This window comes from Loxodonta africana, chromosome 16, assembly GCF_030014295.1.
Source record: "Loxodonta africana isolate mLoxAfr1 chromosome 16, mLoxAfr1.hap2, whole genome shotgun sequence".
NCBI lineage: Eukaryota > Metazoa > Chordata > Mammalia > Proboscidea > Elephantidae > Loxodonta > Loxodonta africana.
The window spans coordinates 34,113,187-34,133,220 of NC_087357.1; the positions used below are offsets into that span (position 1 = coordinate 34,113,187).

Consider the following 20,034-nt stretch of genomic DNA (forward strand, 5'->3'; position numbering starts at 1 on the left):
AGACTGATCCACTAGTGAAGGCACGTTGAAAAAGCAAGAGAGGGGTGGCTTCATTGCTGGGGCAGTCTTTAAGGGGCCAGCAGGGGCTGGGATCCTGTGTCCCAGCAGAGAGATTTGCCTTGGATCAGAGCAGAGACGGTTCCTCCATTTTAGCAGTAGAGTAGATGGGTATAGATGCAGGTAGGTTGGTAGATTTGATCGCGAAAAAATGAAGAAACAGGCCTAGAAGGATTAACTTCCCCAGGATTATACAGTTTTTAAACGGCAAAGGCAGGATTCAAGCCAAGAGCTGTGAAAGCCCACTCTTTAAGTTATACTGCCCTTCTGCATCTAGCATATGTCAAATAAACTCACAAGCATCAACTCATTAAACATTTAAATACAAAGCTGTGCTAGAGATAGGAAGATAAGTTAGACATGACCCTTGCCTTCAAGGAGCTTTCAGTATAGTAAAAGGAGATAAACAAGCAAACACATGCAATAAGTAACAGGTCAGATGAGAGAGGTATTCGCAAGGTGCTCTGGAAAATAACAAAACCTGCAGGAATCAGAAGGAGTCCCTGAGTGGTAGAAATGGTTAACACACTCTGCTACAAACTGAAAGGTTGGAGGTTTGAGCCCATCCAGTGGTGCCTCCAAAGAAGGACCTGGTGATCTACTTCTAAAAAATTAGTCACCGAAAACCCAACAGAGCATAGTTCTACTCTGACGCACATGAGGTTGCCATGAGTGGGAACTGACTCGACTGCAGCTGGTTGTAGGAACCAGAAAGCGACGTTAGGGCAGAGTTAGAAAGCGAGGGGTAGTTGACAATCGCCAGACTAGGGGAATCAGCCTGGTCAGTTGCAGAGGCATTAAAAAAAATTAGAGAATTACAAGTTCCTGCTGGCCTTTTACCATCTCCTCCTTTTTCTTTGTTTAACCCCTTCCTCTACCTTCCCCCTCTTCTCTCTCCTTCCAAATCCTGCAGCTCATCTTCACTTCTGGCAATCTGTGCAGCAGTATTTCTAGCTATCCTTGAAGTAATGCTGATAGTGCTATAGCTGATAACCCACCCTCTAGTCACAACAAACATCATGGATGGAGGGCTGCTTTTTGTTGTGGTTGTTATTGGTGCCTTCAAGTCCATTCAACTCCGGATCCCATGTGACAGAATACAACTGCCCAGTGGGGTTTTCTTGGCTGTAATCTTTCCAGCTGCTGAAAAAAGCCAGTGGAATGTTACTGTTATGTAAAGTGGAAGGCAGATCAGAAGAGCTTGATAACTATCTACAGGGTTGTATTTCACTAGGACTGGGAAGAGTAGACAAGTTATTCTCCCAATTCCCTTGGCCACTCTTCTTTGTACACAGATTAATCACACAAAAATAGCAACCCATTCACAGCTTTTGATTCCTTCTGGTCCATAGGAATATGGGCCATAGCTTTTGATTCCTTCTGGGCCATAGGAGTATGGAGGTTAAGCTGAGGCGGTTTGCATTTTTATGCAAACTAAATCTTTAACGACCCCAATGCCACAGGACTGAGAAAAGGAAAAGGGGTGGGGTCCCCATATTATACCCAGCTATTCATTTGTTTTTTTGGTTCTTCATTCATTCTCCACTTATCTAACACTTCATTTTCGTTTCTCCACTTTCACGTTTCTTGTGAAATGAAATGCTTCACACCCTCTTCTACTGGGTCATTTTATAACTAGTGTGCTTCGTACCCATAATTTAGTCCTCTCTTTTATCTCTTCTCTTGGTTGATTTTGCAGGCCTGTTTCTTGTCAAGCTAGCTTTACCAAAGATACTAAGTTGCTAAAGGAACTTTGTTTTCCATAACAGTTAAAAATCCAGCACCCAGTGACCATAACAGTTAGGGAAAGGTTAATCTCAACTTTTAATTGGATTAGAAATGAGCAAGCTCATAGAATTTTAGATTCAAAGTGGCAGAGAAAACATTAACTTCCTCATCTTACACATAAGAAAACTGACATCAGTAAAATTAAGCATAGCTACAAACTGGTTTTTAGCAGAAATTAAAGTTCTAAAAGCAAAGTCTCCTAATTCCTGACTTCGTGTGCTACACTGTCCCTCTGTATAAGTCATGGTAAAACCTGTCCTTCCAAATAATTTTGCCATCCTATTGGCTTGTGAACCAAATCAATCTTGAGGCGCTAGGTTTTAGATCACTGAGTCAAACAGTGCTGGGCACTCTTACCTGTTCCTGTGCCAGTCCATGTGCTCTTGTGGTTGGGCTTGAGGAACAGCACTGTGCCAGGCTGAGGGAGGCCAGGACTGGAGACAAAGAAGAATGGTAGCTTTGGAGGGGAGGAGGGGAGAGAGCTGTATAACTTGGCCTTGGTAGTGCCCCACCTCTGAACAAGACCATGGTAGAGTTTACTTGTAAATTCTGGGGAAGTAAGGACAGTACTTTTGAAATAACTCCTCTTGGTCAAACAGATCTGAATTCAAATTGTAGTCCTACTGTATACTAGTTTATGTGATCTTAGACAGGTTGTTCACACTCTCAGAGGTTATCTCTTCATCTCTGGTAAAATGAGGACAATACATACTTTCCTTGCAGGGTAGTGAAAATCAAAGAAAATTGATATCAACTTCCTAGCCCTGATCATGGTATGTAGTACACACTGAAGACATGGAGGCTGCCAGGGCTGTGCTGTGACTGATCTCGGTTATGGGAGACCAACAAGCAAAAAAAAAAATCGCTCCATGTGAAAATCAGAAGGTTTGACAGTTTAGAGGTTCATCCAGTAACCATTAGTAAAGAATCTAAAAGGTGCGTAATAGCATATTAGGTATTTGTGAAAAGAAAAAAGAAGTTGTGAGGAATATATGGATTGTTAAAACTGAAGGATCACAGAAACCCTCAGCTCATGGTGACCTCACGCACAACAGAACGAAACACTGCTCAGTCCTGCGTCATCCCCATGATTGGCTGGGGATCAGACCCATGTGGTCCATAGGGTTTTCATTGGCTGATTTTTAGAAGTAGATTGCCTGGCCTTTCTTGCTAGCCTGTCACAGTCTGGAAGCTCTGCTGAAACCTGTTCAGGCGTCATGCCAACATGCTATGCCTCCACTGAAGGATGGGTGTGGTAGCTGCGCATGAGGTACGCTGGTCGGAAATTGAACCTGGATCTCCTGCACGGAAGGCAAGAATTCTACCACTCAACCATCAATGCCCCACTGCGAGTAGATTCCCAGAGAGCTAAAAGAGTAATCTTATTAGAGCCTGTCTCTTGGCATGTTACTGCCGTGCTCAGAATCACTGACTCCTCATTATCCACTGAATAAAATAAATAGCATTCGGGTCTCTTGCGACTGCCCCAACCTTTCTCTCCACACTTATCTCCTTTTACTTTCTCCATATATTATACCCTTCAAACTCTTCCCCATGTACCCAGAAGGTCTGTGGGATCCTGCTTATTCGTGAAGGCACCGTTCACATACCACCAATTCCGTGAAAGCTTCCTTTGCCCCACCAGGGACTTTGTTTTTGTGTTTCTGTTGTTGCACGTATCCCATGTGATCTTACATTAGAGCTTATTGTTCCTGCATCGTACGGGACTAACTTGTTCATCTTTCTGTTCTGCGGTGCCTCGTATATAACAGGTATCTGTCTAATGTTTATTGAATTCACATAGGCATTTTTGTACCCATTGATCAAATTTCTAGCCTCATCCTAAATATTCTGTATGAATTGGATAGCAAAGAGATTTAGGAAATAAATGGTTTAATGCTTCTCTGGCATGACAGATATCTAGCAAAGTGTGAAGGCATGCAGAACTGTATTCTTCTGGGAAAGTTTTTGTGCTATAAAGTTACTAGCACACCAGATGAGAGTAAGAGGAAGTACTTTTTCTTCCTTCAGTGGGATGTCTAATGTACCCGCAGGCAAGAGCTTGAGCGGCCTGTGCTTTGGGCGCACACTAACTGGTAACTTGAACCCCATAAAAGCAAAGCTCTCAGAGGAGGAAGAGCTCTGCCTCTAAGTAAAGGGAAGGGAGGCCTGAGAAGTTTCAGAAGTTCAAGGATTAGAAAGCTGGACTTGGGGGACGCAGGTCCCATTTGAGTTGCACATGAAAGCGCTTATTGATTACTAAAGGATTAAAGGAGCAGATCAGCCTGATCAATATGACCTTACCGAGAAGTTTGAAGGGGGCTGTTTCGACTTCATACTGCTCTTTCTGCAAAACCTTTGAAGCAGTAGAAAGCTTCAGCCTCTGCATAAAGCAGCCAAGCCAGTTTGACCAGCTTGAGGGAAACACCAAATAAAGCTGCCTACTCCAATCACATGAACACTAGTTACTAATTATCTTCTGGCCTCTGTGGGGAAGGATAGAGCAGCTCACTGATTGGATCGTGAGGTTGAAATAACTACACATCTCTTCTTGCTCCAACCAGAGCAGCAAGAAGAGTGTCTGGAGTGCTTGGGGAGACATTTTAAGAAGGACAGATACACCCTCAGGCTAGACTACACCTGTCCACATTTTTGCCCAACCCAGGCTCATGGAAAAGAGAAGTAAAACTTATGTCTTTAAGCACATTGAATATGTGTGAAACCCAGGAGCTTAGAAAAGAAAGGCAAGTGGAGAAGAAAGAACACTGGAGCCCCAGCTGGGGGTATGAGGACTACAGGAGTCTCCAGAAGAGGAATTTTGTAGAGCCAGATGGATTCTACAAAGAAAATGACTGGGATCCCAGCTATCGGACCAAGGGACAGAACCGGCCCTACAGAAAAAGGGATTGTGGATACTGGGATTTTGAACAGAGTGAGCCAAGCTATATGGACTTCGAGGAAGTGAATGGAGGTGGAAATGACTGGATGTGCCACAGAAGTGTGACCAGAGGGTTTGATGATTATGGGAAGTCAGAAAATGTAGATTATGGGAATCTGAGCTCAAGGACTAAGGACAATTGGCTTACAGGAAACCCAGATGTAACTGGAGGAGGTGGAAAAACTAATGGCTACATGGACTGTAAGAACCTGAATTGTAATCCTGAGGACTCTAAAACAACTGAACAATGGAGTGGTTACCAGGGTTTGGATGATTCTTTGGGGAATTCTGGTCAACCTCAAAACTGGCATATGGACCGCAGGAATTTTAATTATAACACTGAGGATTGTAAAGAAACTAATTTTTATTATAGAGACCACAAGGATTTATATCATCTTCCCGAGAATTATCGTAATGATCAATCTGTGGACTTCCCAGATTCAAATCATGCCAGTGAAGGTAAGGAATCTGTCAAATACTATGACAGAGCCAGGAATGATTATCAAAATGATAACATCTGTCCCAAAGCAAAGACTCATACCATGGATCAGGGTCATTTTGATACAGAAAATAAAGACAATAAGACTTTATTGGCAAGCTGTGAGTATAAATTTCAGAATTATAGAGGAACAGATTTTCACCATCAAATGAAGAATTTGAAGTATAGCGGTGTGGACAGGACAGGAGTGACGGCACTTGGGTACAGAGGGCTGATCCTGGACGGTCTGCAGTATCAGTGTCCCCGGGGAAATGCAGGAGAATATGACTTTGGGATTCCTCTGAGCCCTTCCATAGAGAAGAACACCAGGCATTTGGAGGAAGAGAGAAAATTAAATGGCTTAGTAGAGCCTTGGAGAAGGAATAGTTGCCTTCGCCGCACAGCACCCAGCACCCTGAGGCACTCAGAGTTTGTACAAAACAGGAAGAGAACCCAAGGTATGATTCAGCCTTCCTAGAGGAATAAAGCAGGGAGGTAGATTCAAAGGGTGGTTATACCAGGTAGCAGGAGGACTTGCCCGTCTGAGGAACTGGGCCCCTGAAGTTCTTATTAAGTGTATATTGAATGAGAACAAGCTTAGAGATTTAATTCCTTTGGGAGGCCTTTTGTGGAGGAGTATAGATAATGTTGTACATATGTAACAGAGCTTTTGAAATCAGATTTAACATTTTCATAGGAACTTTTTTTTTTTTTTTGCCCTTTTTGGTTTTCTTAGGTGTCTCTAATCTCAAATATCTTTCTGTTATTACTATTTCATTCCATCTTGTGGGGACAGCAAGTTCATTATCAGGTCACCAAGCTCAAGTTTATTTTCCTGGTATGCTTCCCTGTGCTTCTTGAGGCATTGTTGGAAAACACTTGTATAAATTGTTCATTCCTTGACATTCAGGAATCTTCAATTAATGATGAACTCTAAAACTCTTATGAGATTAAGAAGATAGTTTATATTCTTCATAGTGTCTTGTACATGCTAGATATTACATCACTTCATCTTAAAATCTTACTGAGCCTTAATTAAGTTATCTGTAAACTGGGGATATTGAGTTTTTTTTTATGTACAAATTCTTTCTTTCTTGCTGTTGTGTCTTCTCGCCTTCCCGTTGTGTCTTTTCTTCTCCAGTTCTCTGCAGTGAACTTCATTTTTTCCCTGTTGTTGTTTTTATAATTACTGACTGGACTCCCTGCTTAGGCTTTCTTTTTATGTGGTATGTAGCCTTATTTAGCCTTTCAGGTTTGGGCCCATTGGGAGAGTCCAGGTAATGACTAGATGATAAGGGTTAGGGTAAGAGACTGTGAAAGGCCTGGAAAATTCATCTCACATTGCCCTCTTAGGAAATTTCTCCTCTGGGTTTACTTCAGACAGGCTCACTGGTTAGATTTATACTGGGCACCGTCAGGAGTGCAAAGATGAATCTGTGGTTTGCTCCTGAAACTGCTGGTGCTTTATCTGGTGGCCCTCCAACATAGGCTTAACTTGAATTTCTGGAGCATTATTTTGGACAAAACAGGCTCTCTCGGTACCTGCATTTAAAAAAAAGTGAAGATGAAATCAAACCAGTTGAAAGGCTGAGATATTAACAATTAGACTTTTTTTCTAGGCACATTTTCTCTCAGAAATGATAGGATTGGATAACTTCTAAGTTCCCTCCAGCTCAAAAAAGTCAGATCCTCTGATTCCTCAAGTTGGCTTTTGGATTGTTCGTATTCCCTTCCCCCTGTGTCTGTCCCTTAGATGAACTTTGTTTCCAGCTCTAGTTCCTTATTGTGTTTAGCCTCGTAACTGTAATCAAATGGGTTTATTCTGTTTGACTTAACAGGAGTCAAACCCTTCTCCCTGGAGTGTTGTAACGTGCCCTGTGATCTCTGAAACCAGCTCGGTTCCACCTTATATTGTTTCCCTTTTTACAGCTCTCTTTATATTTGAGGACTTGTATGCCGTTACTTAGCTCAGTTGATGTCCTTTTTATACAGCTAATATCTTCCTTGACCTATAATAAACCTCATAGTCTTTGCTAGAAATATTTTTGCTTTCTAACATTCTTTGCCAGCTGCCTTATAGCACACATGCCACTGCTCTACCTGAATATTATACCGTAACAACATGTAATTACAGAAAGGAAACAAGCTTTGAAGTCCATTGGTTTTGCTTTCAGATCTCAGCTCCACCACTTACTAATAGTGTGTTGTTGTTGTTGTTAGGTGCTATCAAATCAATCCCTACTCATAGCAACCCCATCTGACAAAGTAGACCTGTTCCATAGGGTTTACTAGGCTGCAATTACGAGAGCAGATTGACAGGTCTTTTCTCTCATGGAGCTGCTAGGTAGGTTCAAACTGCCAGCCTTTCAGTTAGCAGCTGAGCACTTAACTGTTGTGCCACTAGGTCTCCTTACTAATAGTGTAACTTTAGACAAATTACTTAACCTCTCTGAGCTTTGAATTCCTAATATGTAAAAATGAAGATAATAACTGTCTCATACATTGGGAGATGTTGTTGTTAGGTGTCAGTTCCAACTCATAGTGACACCATGTACAATACGAAACACTGCCCAGTCCTGCGCCATCCTCACAGTTGTTGCTATGTTTGAGCCCATTGTTGCAGCCACTGTATCAGTCTGTCTCATTGAGGGCCTTCATCTTTTTCACTGACCCTCTGTTTCCAAGCATGATATCCTTCTCCAGGGACTGGTCCCTCCTGATAACATGTTCCAAGTACATGAGACCAAGTCTTGCCATCCTTGCTTCTAAGAAACAATCTGGCTGTACTTCTTCCAAGACAGATTTATTTCTTCTTCTGGCCAAAAAAAACCCAAACCCATTGTTGTCAAGTTGATTCTGACTCGGCAACCCTATAGAGCAGAGTAGAACTGCCCCATAGGTTTCTAAGGAGCAGCTTATGGATTCAAACTGCTGACCTTTTGGTTAGCAGTCGAGCTGTTAACCACTGTGCCACCAGGTCCATAGTATAGTCAATATTCTTTGCTAACACTGTAATTCAGCGGCATCATGAGTCAGAATCGACTCGACGGCACTGGGTTTGGTTTGGTTTTTGGTAGTTCTTCTTAGGTCTTCCTTATTCATTGTCCAGCTTTCCCATGCATATGGGGTGATTGAAAATACCGTGGCCTGGGTCAGGTGCACCGGAGTCATCAGAGTGACACCTTTGCTTTTTAGCACTTTAGAAGAGGTCTTTAGCAGCAGATTTGCCCAGTGTGATACGTCACTTGGTTTCTTGACTGCTCATAAAACACATTATAACATGCCCAGAACATAATAGGTGCTCATAAATTACTTCTTTGCTTTCTCCCAACCCACCTCCCTTCCCCTTAACAAGCTGCCCCACCAGACTGTGACTCCATGGTCCTTGTCTCCCAAGAGCCAAATTGATATTTACTATTTTCCATTGGACTTTTCACCTTGGGCCCTGTAACATCTCAGGTTTAATTGTCCAACTGAGCTTCCCATCCCTTCTTCCTCTCCCCCTCTACTCACTCCACCCTTACTCCATCTATAGCAAAGCCTTGTTTACTGGTTTCACCCGACCCTGTCTCCTAGGCTAGAAACCAAGGAAAGGATATCTCCTTTCCTTGATCTGCCCTATCAGTTCAAAGGTTTTGTTATGGCTAGTCTGCTATGGTTTTGCCTTAGTCCTAAGGTGTGGCCCTTAGTCCTTGGAGGTGGTCCTTCTAAAGTCTGGCCCTTCTGAGGTTTCAGTGGAAAACCAGAGGGTTTCCTGAGCCACCTAACTTGGTGAGACTCAAATTTCAAGCTCTATCTTCCCAGCGGGAACCCAGGTGGCATAGTGGTTAAGAGCTGTGGCTGCTAACCAAAAGGTCGGCAGTTTGAATCCACCAAATGCTCCTTGGAAACCATATGGGGCAGGGTTGCTATGAGTCGGACTCGATAACAGTGGGTTTTTTTAATTTTCTCAGCAGAAACCCTGGTGGCGTAGTGGTTAAGAGCTATGGCTGCTAACCAAGAGGTTGGCAGTTCGAACCCACCAAGTGCTCCTTGAAAACCATATGCGGCAGTTTTACTCTGTCCTGTACGGTTGCTATGAGTTGGAATTGACTTGATGGCAATTGGTTTGGTTTTTTGGGTTTTATCTTCCCAGCACCAGACAGTTGCTGAGTATCTCTGCTGGGCCCTTTCAGCCTTCCATCTCTTATTGCTTTCTGCTGGGTTCCTTGGAGTGTCATCACCTGAATGCATAGTTCCAGGATTTGAGGAGAATTTCGACACAGATTTTGGGGTGCTCCACTCTGCGGCGTCCTCTTTTCCAGGACATTCCCCTTAATATCTGGCCACTTCAGCTGCCCCAGACTTGAACCTATGACTCCTCAACCCGATAAGATTGCCACCTTTCAGCTTATTATTTTTGTTTTATTCTTGGACATGCTCTAAGACTAGGGTGTGCCCTCACAGAGGAAAAATAGATAAATGTGGCTCTTACCTAGTTGGCTTCCCTTATTTCAAGTCATATCCCTGTTTCTCCTGCTTTTGGTTGCCTTCCAATGCCTTCATATAGTTAAGCGCTACGGCTGCTAACCAAAAGGTCGGCAGTTTGAATCCACCAGGCTCTCCTTGGAAACTCTATGGGGCAGTTCTACTCTGCCCTATAGGGTCGCTATGAGTCGGAATTGACTCCACGGGAGCAGGTTATAGTTGTTGTTTCTAATATCTTATTCAGAGTTTATAATATTTTTCAACAGGGGGGTTAGTACAACATGAACTACTCTGCTGTTATTAGACCAAAAGTCAGCACTAAGGTTTTGATAAGAAGGGGGCTTGCTTTCGTAGGAAATTCAAATTGCATGTTAAGTATGTTGAATTGAAGCGCTATTAGGATATTCAAATGCACAAACCTTACAAAGAGACATATGGGATGGGAATTAGGTGAGAGATAAGGCTCAAGGCTCAGATTTGGAAGGCTACAACATTATTACTAGAAGGAACCCTAGATATCAAGTTTCAATGTTTTTAAATAATCGATAACCACCCATGATAGATAGGGTCATGAAGTCTATTTAGGAGGTTCCAACAAGCTTTTTTTTAAAAAAAAAAAAATGAAATAGAAGGGAATAGAAAATTTCAGAGTACATCACTTGTAGTAAAAGTAAGCACATATGTTTGTATGTATGTGTTCATATGTACCCATGTGTTACATGTATGTATGTATGTATATACTAAGTCCCTAGGTGGTGCAAACAGTTAAGCTCTTGACTGCTAGCCGAAAGGTACCTGGTGGTTCAGACCTACCCAGAGGCACCTCAGAAGACAGGCCTGGCGATCTGTTTCTAAAAGGTCACAGCCTTGAAAACTCTATGGAGCAGTTCTACTCTGCCCACATAGGTTCGCCATGAATCGGAATAGACTTGGTTGCAACTAACAATAACAACATACAAACTATGTGTTATAGTCACACATGTTTGAAAAACACTGAAGTTCCACCCCATTCATTTTATAAGTGAACACAGAGCTCAGAGAAGATGAAATGTGTGTCCAATTTAACATAATCAGTAGAGCAGAAATAGAATCTTGGTTTCTTGATGCCCAGACTGGTGCTTTTGCTGCATCACCACAGTTGAACCTGGAAGCCCAGCTGCAGGTTCATGCCGCATAAATGATCATAGAAGAGCAGAAGAGTATTGTGTTAGGGAAGCCAGAGGAGGGCTTCACGAGGGATGGAACTACATTACACGTAGCAGAGATCTAAAGAGGATGTGGAATGAGAAAAGACCTTTGCTGTTGAGTGCCTGGAAGCCTCTAAGTGGGGTGGGGAGTATGGACAACAGAGGCACAAAGTCCTATTACAGGTGGCACAACGGTTAAGAACTTGGCTGCTAACCAAAAGGTTAGCAGTTAGAATCTACTAGCCACTCCTTGGAGACCCCATGGGACAGTTCTACTGTGTCCTGTAGAGCCCCTGTGAGTGGAAGTCGACTGGAAAGCAATGGGTTTGGGTTGTTTTTTTGTTTATTTGTTTGTTTAAGAGGGAGTTGGTGGTAAGAATATGAAAGCAATTCCTTAAATATTTGGACAGTAATTGCAGAGGAGAAGCAGAGTCCAGTGAAATCTTCCATTTTATTTTCCCCCAAGATAAGAGAAACCTGCATAGATCTGAAGGCACTTTTAGCAGTGTTACACAGGCAGTTCCTAGCATTTAGGACTCTGATACTCTAAGTTTCTCCTCACTGCCAGTATGTGGATGTCATATCTCTGCAGCTACTGTCCAAGATGCCAGAATAAAATACCTGCCTGGTTAATTTCATATGCTGATTACAAGCCATGGGTATAGCAGATGCCAAGACGTTTCTGCTCTTCTTGTCACAGTTCCTAGGAACTAATTGTTTAGTGGCAAAATGGGCAGCAAAACTGAGTCTTGAGCTGGAGAAGTAGTAATAGTACAGTGAAACCCATGAGAGCCGGTACGCGACTGGACCACCTTTCTTTTCTGGGGCCTCGCAAGTTTTCCACCTCTTCACTGCATATACCTTCTTTTACCAACATAAAAGGAGACTATACACGTGGACCTCGCCAGATGGAACACACAGAAATCAAATTGACTACATCTATGGAAAGAGACGATGGAAAAGCTCAATATCATCAGTCAGAACAAGGCCAGGGACCAACTGTGGAACAGACCATCAATTGCTCATATGCAAGTTCAAGCTGGAACTGAAGAAAATAAGAGCAAGTCCACGAGAACCAAAATATAACCTTGAGTATATCCCATCTGAATTTAGAGACCATCTGAAGAATGGATTTGCTGCATTGAACACTGGCGACCAAAGGCCAGACGAGTTGTGGAATGACATCAAGGACATCATACATGAAGAAAGCAAGAAGTCATTGAAAAGACAGGAAAGAAAGAAAAGACCAAGATTGATGTCGGAGGAGACTCTGAAACTTGCTCTCGAACGTCGAGCAGCTAAAGCAAAAGGAAGAATTGATGAAGTAAAAGAACTGAAGATTTCAAAGGGCGGCTCAAGAAGACAAAGTATTATAATGGCATGTGCAAGGAGCTGGAGATGGAAAACCAAAAGGGAAGAACACGCTCTGTGTTTCTCAAGCTGAAATAACTGAAGAAAAAATTCATCCTCGAGTTGCAATAGTGAAGAATTCTATGGGGAAAATATTAAACGATGCAGGAAGCATCAAAAGAAGATAGAAGGAATACAGAGTCATTATACCAAAAAGAATTAGTGTTCAACCATTTCAAGAGGTAGCATATGATCAGGAACCGATGGTACTGAAGAAAGAAGTCCAAGCTGCTCTGAAGGCATTGGCAAAAGGCTCCAGGAATGGATGGAACATCAATTGAGATGTTTCAACAAATGGATGCAGCGCTGGAGGTGCTCACTCGTCTATGCCAAGAAATATGGAAGACAGCTTCCTGGCCAACTGACTGGAAGAGATCCATATTTATGCCTATTCTCAGGAAAGGCGATCCAACCAAATGTGGAAATTATAGAACAATACCATTAATATCACACGCAAGGAAAATTTTGCTGAAGATCATTCAAAAATGGCTGCAGCAGTATGTAGACAGGGAACTGCCAGAAATTCAGGCCGGTTTCAGAAGAGAACGTGGAACCAGAGATATCATTGCTGATGTCAGATGGATCCTGGCTGAAAGCAGAGAATACCGGAAGGATGTTTACCTGTGTTTTATTGACTGTGCAAAGACATTCGACTGTGTGGATCATAACAAATTATGGATAATATTGCGAAGAATGGGAATTCCAGAACACTTAATTGTGCTCGTGAGGAACCTTTACATAGATCAAAAGGCAGTTGTTCGGACAGAACAAGGGGATACTGATTGGTTTAAAGTCAGGAAAGGTGTGCGCCTGGGTTGTATCCTTTCACCATACCTGTTCAATCTGTATGCTGAGCAAATAATCCGAGAAGCTGGACTATATGAAGAAGAACGGGGCATCAGGATTGGAGGAAGACTTATTAACAACCTGCGTTATGCAGATGACACAACCTTGCTTGCTGAAAGTGAAGAGGACTTGAAGCACTTACTAATGAAGATCAAAGACCACAGTCTTCAGTATGGATTGCACCTCAACATAAAGAAAACAAAAATCCTCACAACTGGACCGATGAGCAACATCATGATAAACGGAGAAAAGATTGAAGTTGTCAAGGATTTCATTTTACTTGGATCCACAATCAACAGCCATGGAAGCAGCAGTCAAGAAATCAAACAACGCATTGCATTGGGTAAATCTGCTGCAAAAGACCTCTTTAAAGTATTGCAGAGCAAAGATGTCACCTTGAAGACTAAGGTAGGCCTGACGCAACCCATGGTATTTTCAATAGCATCATATGCGTGTGAAAGCTGGACAATGAATAAGGAAGATGGAAGAAGAATTGATGCCTTTGAATTGTGGTGTTGGCAAAGAATATTGAATATACCATGGACTGCCAAAAGAACAAACAAATCTGTCTTGGGAGAAGTACAACCAGAATGCTTCTTAGAAGCAAGGATGGCGAGACTGCGTCTTACTTACTTTGGACATGTTGTCAGGAGAGATCAGTCTCTGGAGCAGGACATGATGCTTGCAAAGTACATGGTCAGCGGAAAAGGGGAGGACCTTCAACAAGGTGGATTGACACAGTGGCTGCAACAACGGGCGCAAGCATAACAACGATTGTAAGGATGGCGCAGGACTGGGCAGTGTTTCGTTCTGTTGTGCATAGGGTCACTATGTGTTGGAACCAACTCGACGGCACCTAACAGCAACAACAGGGCACAGTGTTACCATGTTTCTATTGATCATTTTAGTGGAAAATATGTGAGTTTACTTCTCTGAAAGGTTTCCTATTTATACACGTTCTGGCTTTCGCAGGTTTTACTGTAGTAGTAGTAGTGGTATAGTGGTTAAGAGCTCGACTGCTCACCAAAAGGTTGGCAGTTCGAATCTACCAGCCACTCCTTGGAGACCCTGTGGGGCAGTTCTACTCTGTATTATAGGGTCGCTAGGAATTGGAATCTACTGGACAACAGGTTTGGTTTTGGTTTTAGTAGTAGTAGTAATAGGAAACCCTGTTGGCATAGTGGTTAAAAGCCACCATTGCTAACCAAAAGGTTGGCAGTTCGAATCCACCAAGTGCTCCTTGGAAACCCTGTGGGGCAGTTCTACTCGTCCTTTAGGGTTGCTGTGAATTGGAATTGACTCAACGACAACGGATTTGGTTTTGGCTTTAGTAGTAGTAATAATAGTAATTGGAAACCCTGGTGGCTTCTTGGTTAAGAGCTACTGCTGCTAACCAAAAGGTTGGACGTTCAAATCCACCAGGCACTCCTTAGAAACCCTAAGGGGCAGTTCTACTCTGTCCGATAGGGACGCTATGACTCGGAATTGACTTGATGGCAACAGGTTTGGTTTTGAGGGGGTTAGTAGTAGTGGTGTTATTGTTAGCTGCCTTCAAGTCAGCCCCTGATTCATGGTGACTCTGCTGCCCCGTCCTGCACTACCCACATGATTGGTTGCAGATCAGCCTGTTGTGATCCATTAGGTTTTCATTGACTGACTTTCGGAAGTAGATTGCCAGGCCATTCTTCCTAGTCCATCTTAGTCTGGAAGCTCCACTGACTTCTGTTCAGCATCATAGCAACACACAAACGTCCAGCGACAGACAGGTGGTGGCTGCACATGAGGTACATCGGTCGGGAATTGAACCTGGGTCTCTTACATAAAAAGAAAAATGAAACAAACCCTCTGCCATCGAGTCGATTCCAATTCATAGGACCCTGTAGGACAGAGTAGAGCTGCCCCATAGGGTTTCCTAGGCTGCAAATCTTTACAGAAGCAGACTGCCACAGCTTCTTCCGCAGAGCAGCTGGTGGGTGCAAACTGCAGACCTTTCAGTTAGCAGGTAAGTGCTTAACCATTGCGCCACCGGAGTTCCTCTTCCACGCTGAACCACTACTGTCCTCAGCAGTAATAGCAGTACAGGTTCTGTTCGTACAACTCCATCATAAGTTGGTTCTGACATATGTCGGATACTTCTTTTTTTTTTTTTCCATTATTTTTGCCTTTTATTATCGGTGTCTTTACAGATCCGGTCTTTGTTGGCATCAGTGTCATAACGAAGTTGGAGTCGTGACGGTTGTCAGGCTTGTGTACTGTTGAATTGTTGTATGTCGTTAGAGTTGAATATTGCCCAACTTTCTGTCTGTTATGACTTCCTCACCAGCACAGACTCCATTGTAGACCAGGCCATAGCTTTTTATACAGGGTTTTGGTCAGTAAATCACAACGTTGAACGTCTGATCTTGGAGTGAACGTCTGAGAATGATAACGTTAGCAAATTGTGTGCTACAACATTGTAAACATATGTAGTACATATTACAATAAGATGTATAGAAAAAGAAACCGACGGTCTTAGATATGGTCTGTTGTAACTCGAGTACATCATAAGTTGGGGACTGCCTGTACTACCTCAATTTACATGCTTTACAGTTTTCAGAGCACTTTTTGCAGCTCTTATATAATTCATTCTGTTACCAAACAATAAATACGAGTCATTTATGTATTTACCTGACAGATACTTACTGAGTACCACGCAAGTGTTAATGTTCTAGTTAGACCTTATGATCCTGGGGAGGGAGGGGCCTATTGTACAGATACAAGTGGGCTGAGACTAGATATTCTAGGAATTAGCTATTTTCTTTCTCTGTCTCCCCCTTTTTTTTCTGACTCATCTTTTTTGTGACATTTTTACTTTTTTTTGAACTTCTGCTAAGGTCTCCTCTGACTACAGACCAACACTTTCTGTTTATTCAGTTTCTGCTCCCTCTCTACATAACCATAGTTGTCCCAACATTACCTTGGGGCATTCTTGTAGCTTCTGCTTCTTTTCCTGTTTGATCTGCCTGCTTAATGTTTCTTAATTCAAATTCCCAGGAGGAAAGTATGATTGACTCAGCTTAAATTGTTGAGTTAGGCCACATCATAGGAACTGGCCACTCATTGATTTGGTACATATCCATGGTTCAAACAACAGTGGCAGAGTGGGATGGGGTCACCTAATTTAAATCATAGCTACCAAGGGCCACTGATGGTGCCGATTGGGTAGGAGGTGGGCTCTGCAGGTGGCAGGCATCCTGAGGGGTGGCTAGCTTAGACCAGCCCTAGCATTTAGAAGTGGGTGGGGGTGTCTTTTGGTTGTCGCAGTGGCAGGATGCAGGAGACTACTTACATTTAGAAGGCAAAGACTAGGGACCCTAAATGTCCTTCATTGTGTAGGACCATCCTGCACAACAAAGAACTGTCCTGCCCAAGTGCCAATTGTGCCCCATTGAGATACTGGAGAAGATGAGTAAGACTTGTGCCTGCCTTCAGGAACTCACAATTTAGAGCCCGAAAACAAGATTTAAACAAATAATTCAAATACAATTTTATGAGTACTGTAGGCGAAACTATTACTTTGCCTCACCTCGGCCCCTGTTACCTGTGTAGCTTTGTATAAATTACTTAATCTGTCTATGCCACAGGATCTCCACTAGTAAAACCAGATAACATGATACCTACATTATAGCATTATTAAGGACTAAGTGAGTTTGCCACTTACCAACTATCTCATTATCCAACATTTCACATTTACAACAATAGTAAAAAAAATCTACTATCCAACTATTTTGTGCATTAATGATGTATGTAACAATTGCCAAGGTGTGAGACAAGAGTAATGCTGGCTTTGATGGTTAAGGTTAGGTGTCAGTTTGGCTAGCCCTTGATTCTCAGTGGTTTCACAGTTATGTAAAAATGTAATTTGGCAGTTATGCAATGATGTAGTCATCTTCCCTTCTGTGACCTGATGTTGTCATCCTATATTTTCACATAACACCAATTTCATATAACAACCTGGTTTTTGGAACCTAACCATGTCAATAAGTGAGGAGAGAGTATGCTTAGAATAGCGTGATAGGGGCTGACACATAATAAATGCTAAATAAACATGAGCTGTTATTATTATTATTATTTTATCAGCATGTATATCCCACTTCTTTAAATGCAGTTCGACAGATATCTACTAACTAGTATCTGTACTTAGCACTGTACTAAACATTGGGACTTTGGGGGAATCCAGAGAAGGATAACCCTCTCTCCCCAACACAGGAGTTTACAGACCAATTGAAGAGACAAAATGTGCAAATATGAACAAAACTAGATAAAGTACAGAAATGTATAGCATAGACAGTAAATGCTATGGACAATCAGAAGGGGGAAAGATCAGTTTTTACTTGAGTTATTGAAAAAAAAAATGAGACACTTGAACTTAAAGGAATAATAGGGTTGAGATAGGCAGAGAGAAGCAGAGAGGACATTCCTGGTTGGGGAAACTATATGAGTAAAGATACAAAGTTGTGGTGACAAAGAGGTGTGGAAGGCATTGAGGAACACAGCGGGGGAAGACTAGAGTAACTACAATATTTGAAACCAGGTGGGAGTTTGGAGTAGAGCTTGAGGAAGAAGTCAGAGCTGGGCATGTGTATGGTGAGTCATCCTCTTAGATGTACTAACTGAAACTGTGAGTAGATGACTTCTCTGAGGAAAGGGAATGACGGGGGAAAAGAGCAGTGACTGTGCTGAGTAATGTAAGGTTAGGTCCACATTCCAAACCAAACCAGTTGCTGTTGAGTCAGCTTCTACTCATGACAACCCCATGTGTGTCAGTGTAAAATTGTGCTCCATAGGTGAGCAGTCAGAGTAGCTAACACTGCTCGCTGTACCAGTTGTGCAAACCAGTCCAGAGAGGCTGAGATCACCCACCTCTGATGCCAAATTATATGGTGGATAACAAATACCACCAGATGCCAGCTTCATAGTGTAGAAATCTCAGCCTCCCTTCCCTGATCAGTTCAGAGCCCAGCCACTCCACATAGCCCTTTCTGTCTCATCCTTATTCATATGGGGTTAGGTCAGCGGGTATTGGCTACCTCTCTCTCCATAGGGCTAGGTCAGCAGGTACCAGCCCCTCCTCAGTTTCTTAGGTCTGATAATTCCTTTAAATGACTCACAACTGCAGGGAAGGAGGCTATCTTTCATCTAGGAAAAAAGCATACAAACACAAAGGGCAAGGTCCAGTGGGGATCTTGGGGTAGAGCTTCCCCAGAGGATTCCCTCAGGGGATGCACTTACCCTCCTCAGAGCACTTGTTCGCCCTCTATACCTAGGGAGCTGTAGTGAGACTCCATCTTCTAAGGCCTTTTATTGGCCTCCCGAGGCTTAGCCACCATCAGACTCTCAGGTGATTCCTCGTGGTCTGGGCAGCCCAGCAGCATCACGAGGGTCGATGTCACCCAGTGCAGTAGTAACTCAGGGTGTTGCCTACCCTCCATGGACCTCCTCCCATAAAAATAGCAGACTGTAAAGAATCCTCAGTAATGTTTTTTGTACTAATGTTACTTTTAAATCATAGCTCTCATATATCATCCCTTCTTTTCCTGTAATTACTACTTCAGCCTCAAAAAAGTTATTGATATAGGTTCACAAACATTAATTACTACAATATTGAAGCTAAAACACCAGAAAATTTGACAAAATCAGCTACTATAAAAACACCGGCAGCAACAAAAACAACAGCACGTGCTTATGGCGTGTGTACAGGGAAACCACATGATTCGAAGCATCGTTGTAATTGGATAATAATGACAGCGGGGGTTGGGGGGCCATTAAAAGGGCCAAAAAGTAAATTAGGGTAGAGTTTTGGTCTTGTAGGTATTGATACATATAAGCTGGGCTTAGGAAAAATGGTTTTGTTGTTAAAACTAACTACAGAGATACTTTTATAGAAAATAATAAATTTCTGCTGAAACACTGCACAGAAATTTCCTAAGCAGTCATTTTGGTGTCACCCCCTCTGACGGTGTTACTAGGTGCAGTCCACACCCCCTAGTGATATCACTGGGTCAGCCCCCACTCATTGGCCTCAGGTGTGGTCAGGCTCTCAGGAACCAGGATCAAAGGCCAAATTGTTCACTGCAAGGGGATTCCACACCTCTTAGTAGGGTTTTCAACGCTATGACTTTTTGGAAAGAGATCACCAGGCCTTTCTTTCAAGGCACCTCTGGGTAGCTTCAAACCACCGACCTTTCAGTGAGTGGCCGAGGGCTTAATGATTGGTACTATCATTAAGTCCAGGAGAGTCTAAGCTCGGGGATGGCAGTGAAGATAGTGTTTCCCAAAATATACCGTAGTTCTTCCTATATATAATAATAGGTTCTTGAAAAATATTTCTTGTCAAATGAAATATTCTATTTTTGGGACACAGAACATGTACATAAAAAGATAAATTGCGAGTGTTATTTCCTATGGTTATTTGAGAAGTAAAGCTTAGAGGAAACAGTAATTCAAGGACTGGGTCTTATAAGAAGCTTTCATGAAGAAGCTGGAATTTGAGCCTTAAAGAACAGTAGGCAAGCAGAAAAAGTAGAAAAGGAGCAGAGACAAGCTGGACATGTCGTGTTCAAGGAATAATAAGGAAACAGATAATTAAAGTACTTTGTGCTAAGATTTATAATAATGGTAAGTATAAAAAAAAATTTTTTTTTTTTTTTTTTTTTATACAGTACTCTTGGCTCATTGAGAGGGGGTAACTGACTGGATGAGCCCAAAGAGGCCTCACATACTCAGTGACACTCCTTTTGGAACTACAGGCTAGTGTGGTTATACCAAATTGGGAGGAGTAGGTGAAGTCAAAGAGTGGGAACTCACGTAAGATTTTAGAGCCA

At 42.5% G+C, this 20,034-nt stretch overlaps 1 protein-coding gene across 2 annotated transcripts in view; it reads left to right on the forward strand.

Moving 5' to 3' along the window:
- The window catches only part of DNMBP (dynamin binding protein), a 134,222-nt gene that overhangs the window by 65,374 nt on the left and 48,814 nt on the right, over positions 1 to 20,034 (forward strand). The window contains exon 1 of one of the 2 annotated variants that reach the window (XM_023546824.2): positions 1,293 to 5,719. The exons of the other annotated variant lie outside the window; for it this stretch is intronic. Coding sequence (XP_023402592.1) covers positions 4,537 to 5,719 — 1,183 coding nt within the window. The 5' untranslated portion in view covers positions 1,293 to 4,536. Of the gene's footprint in view, positions 1 to 1,292; positions 5,720 to 20,034 lie in introns of those variants that run through there. 2 annotated transcript variants of the gene reach the window in all.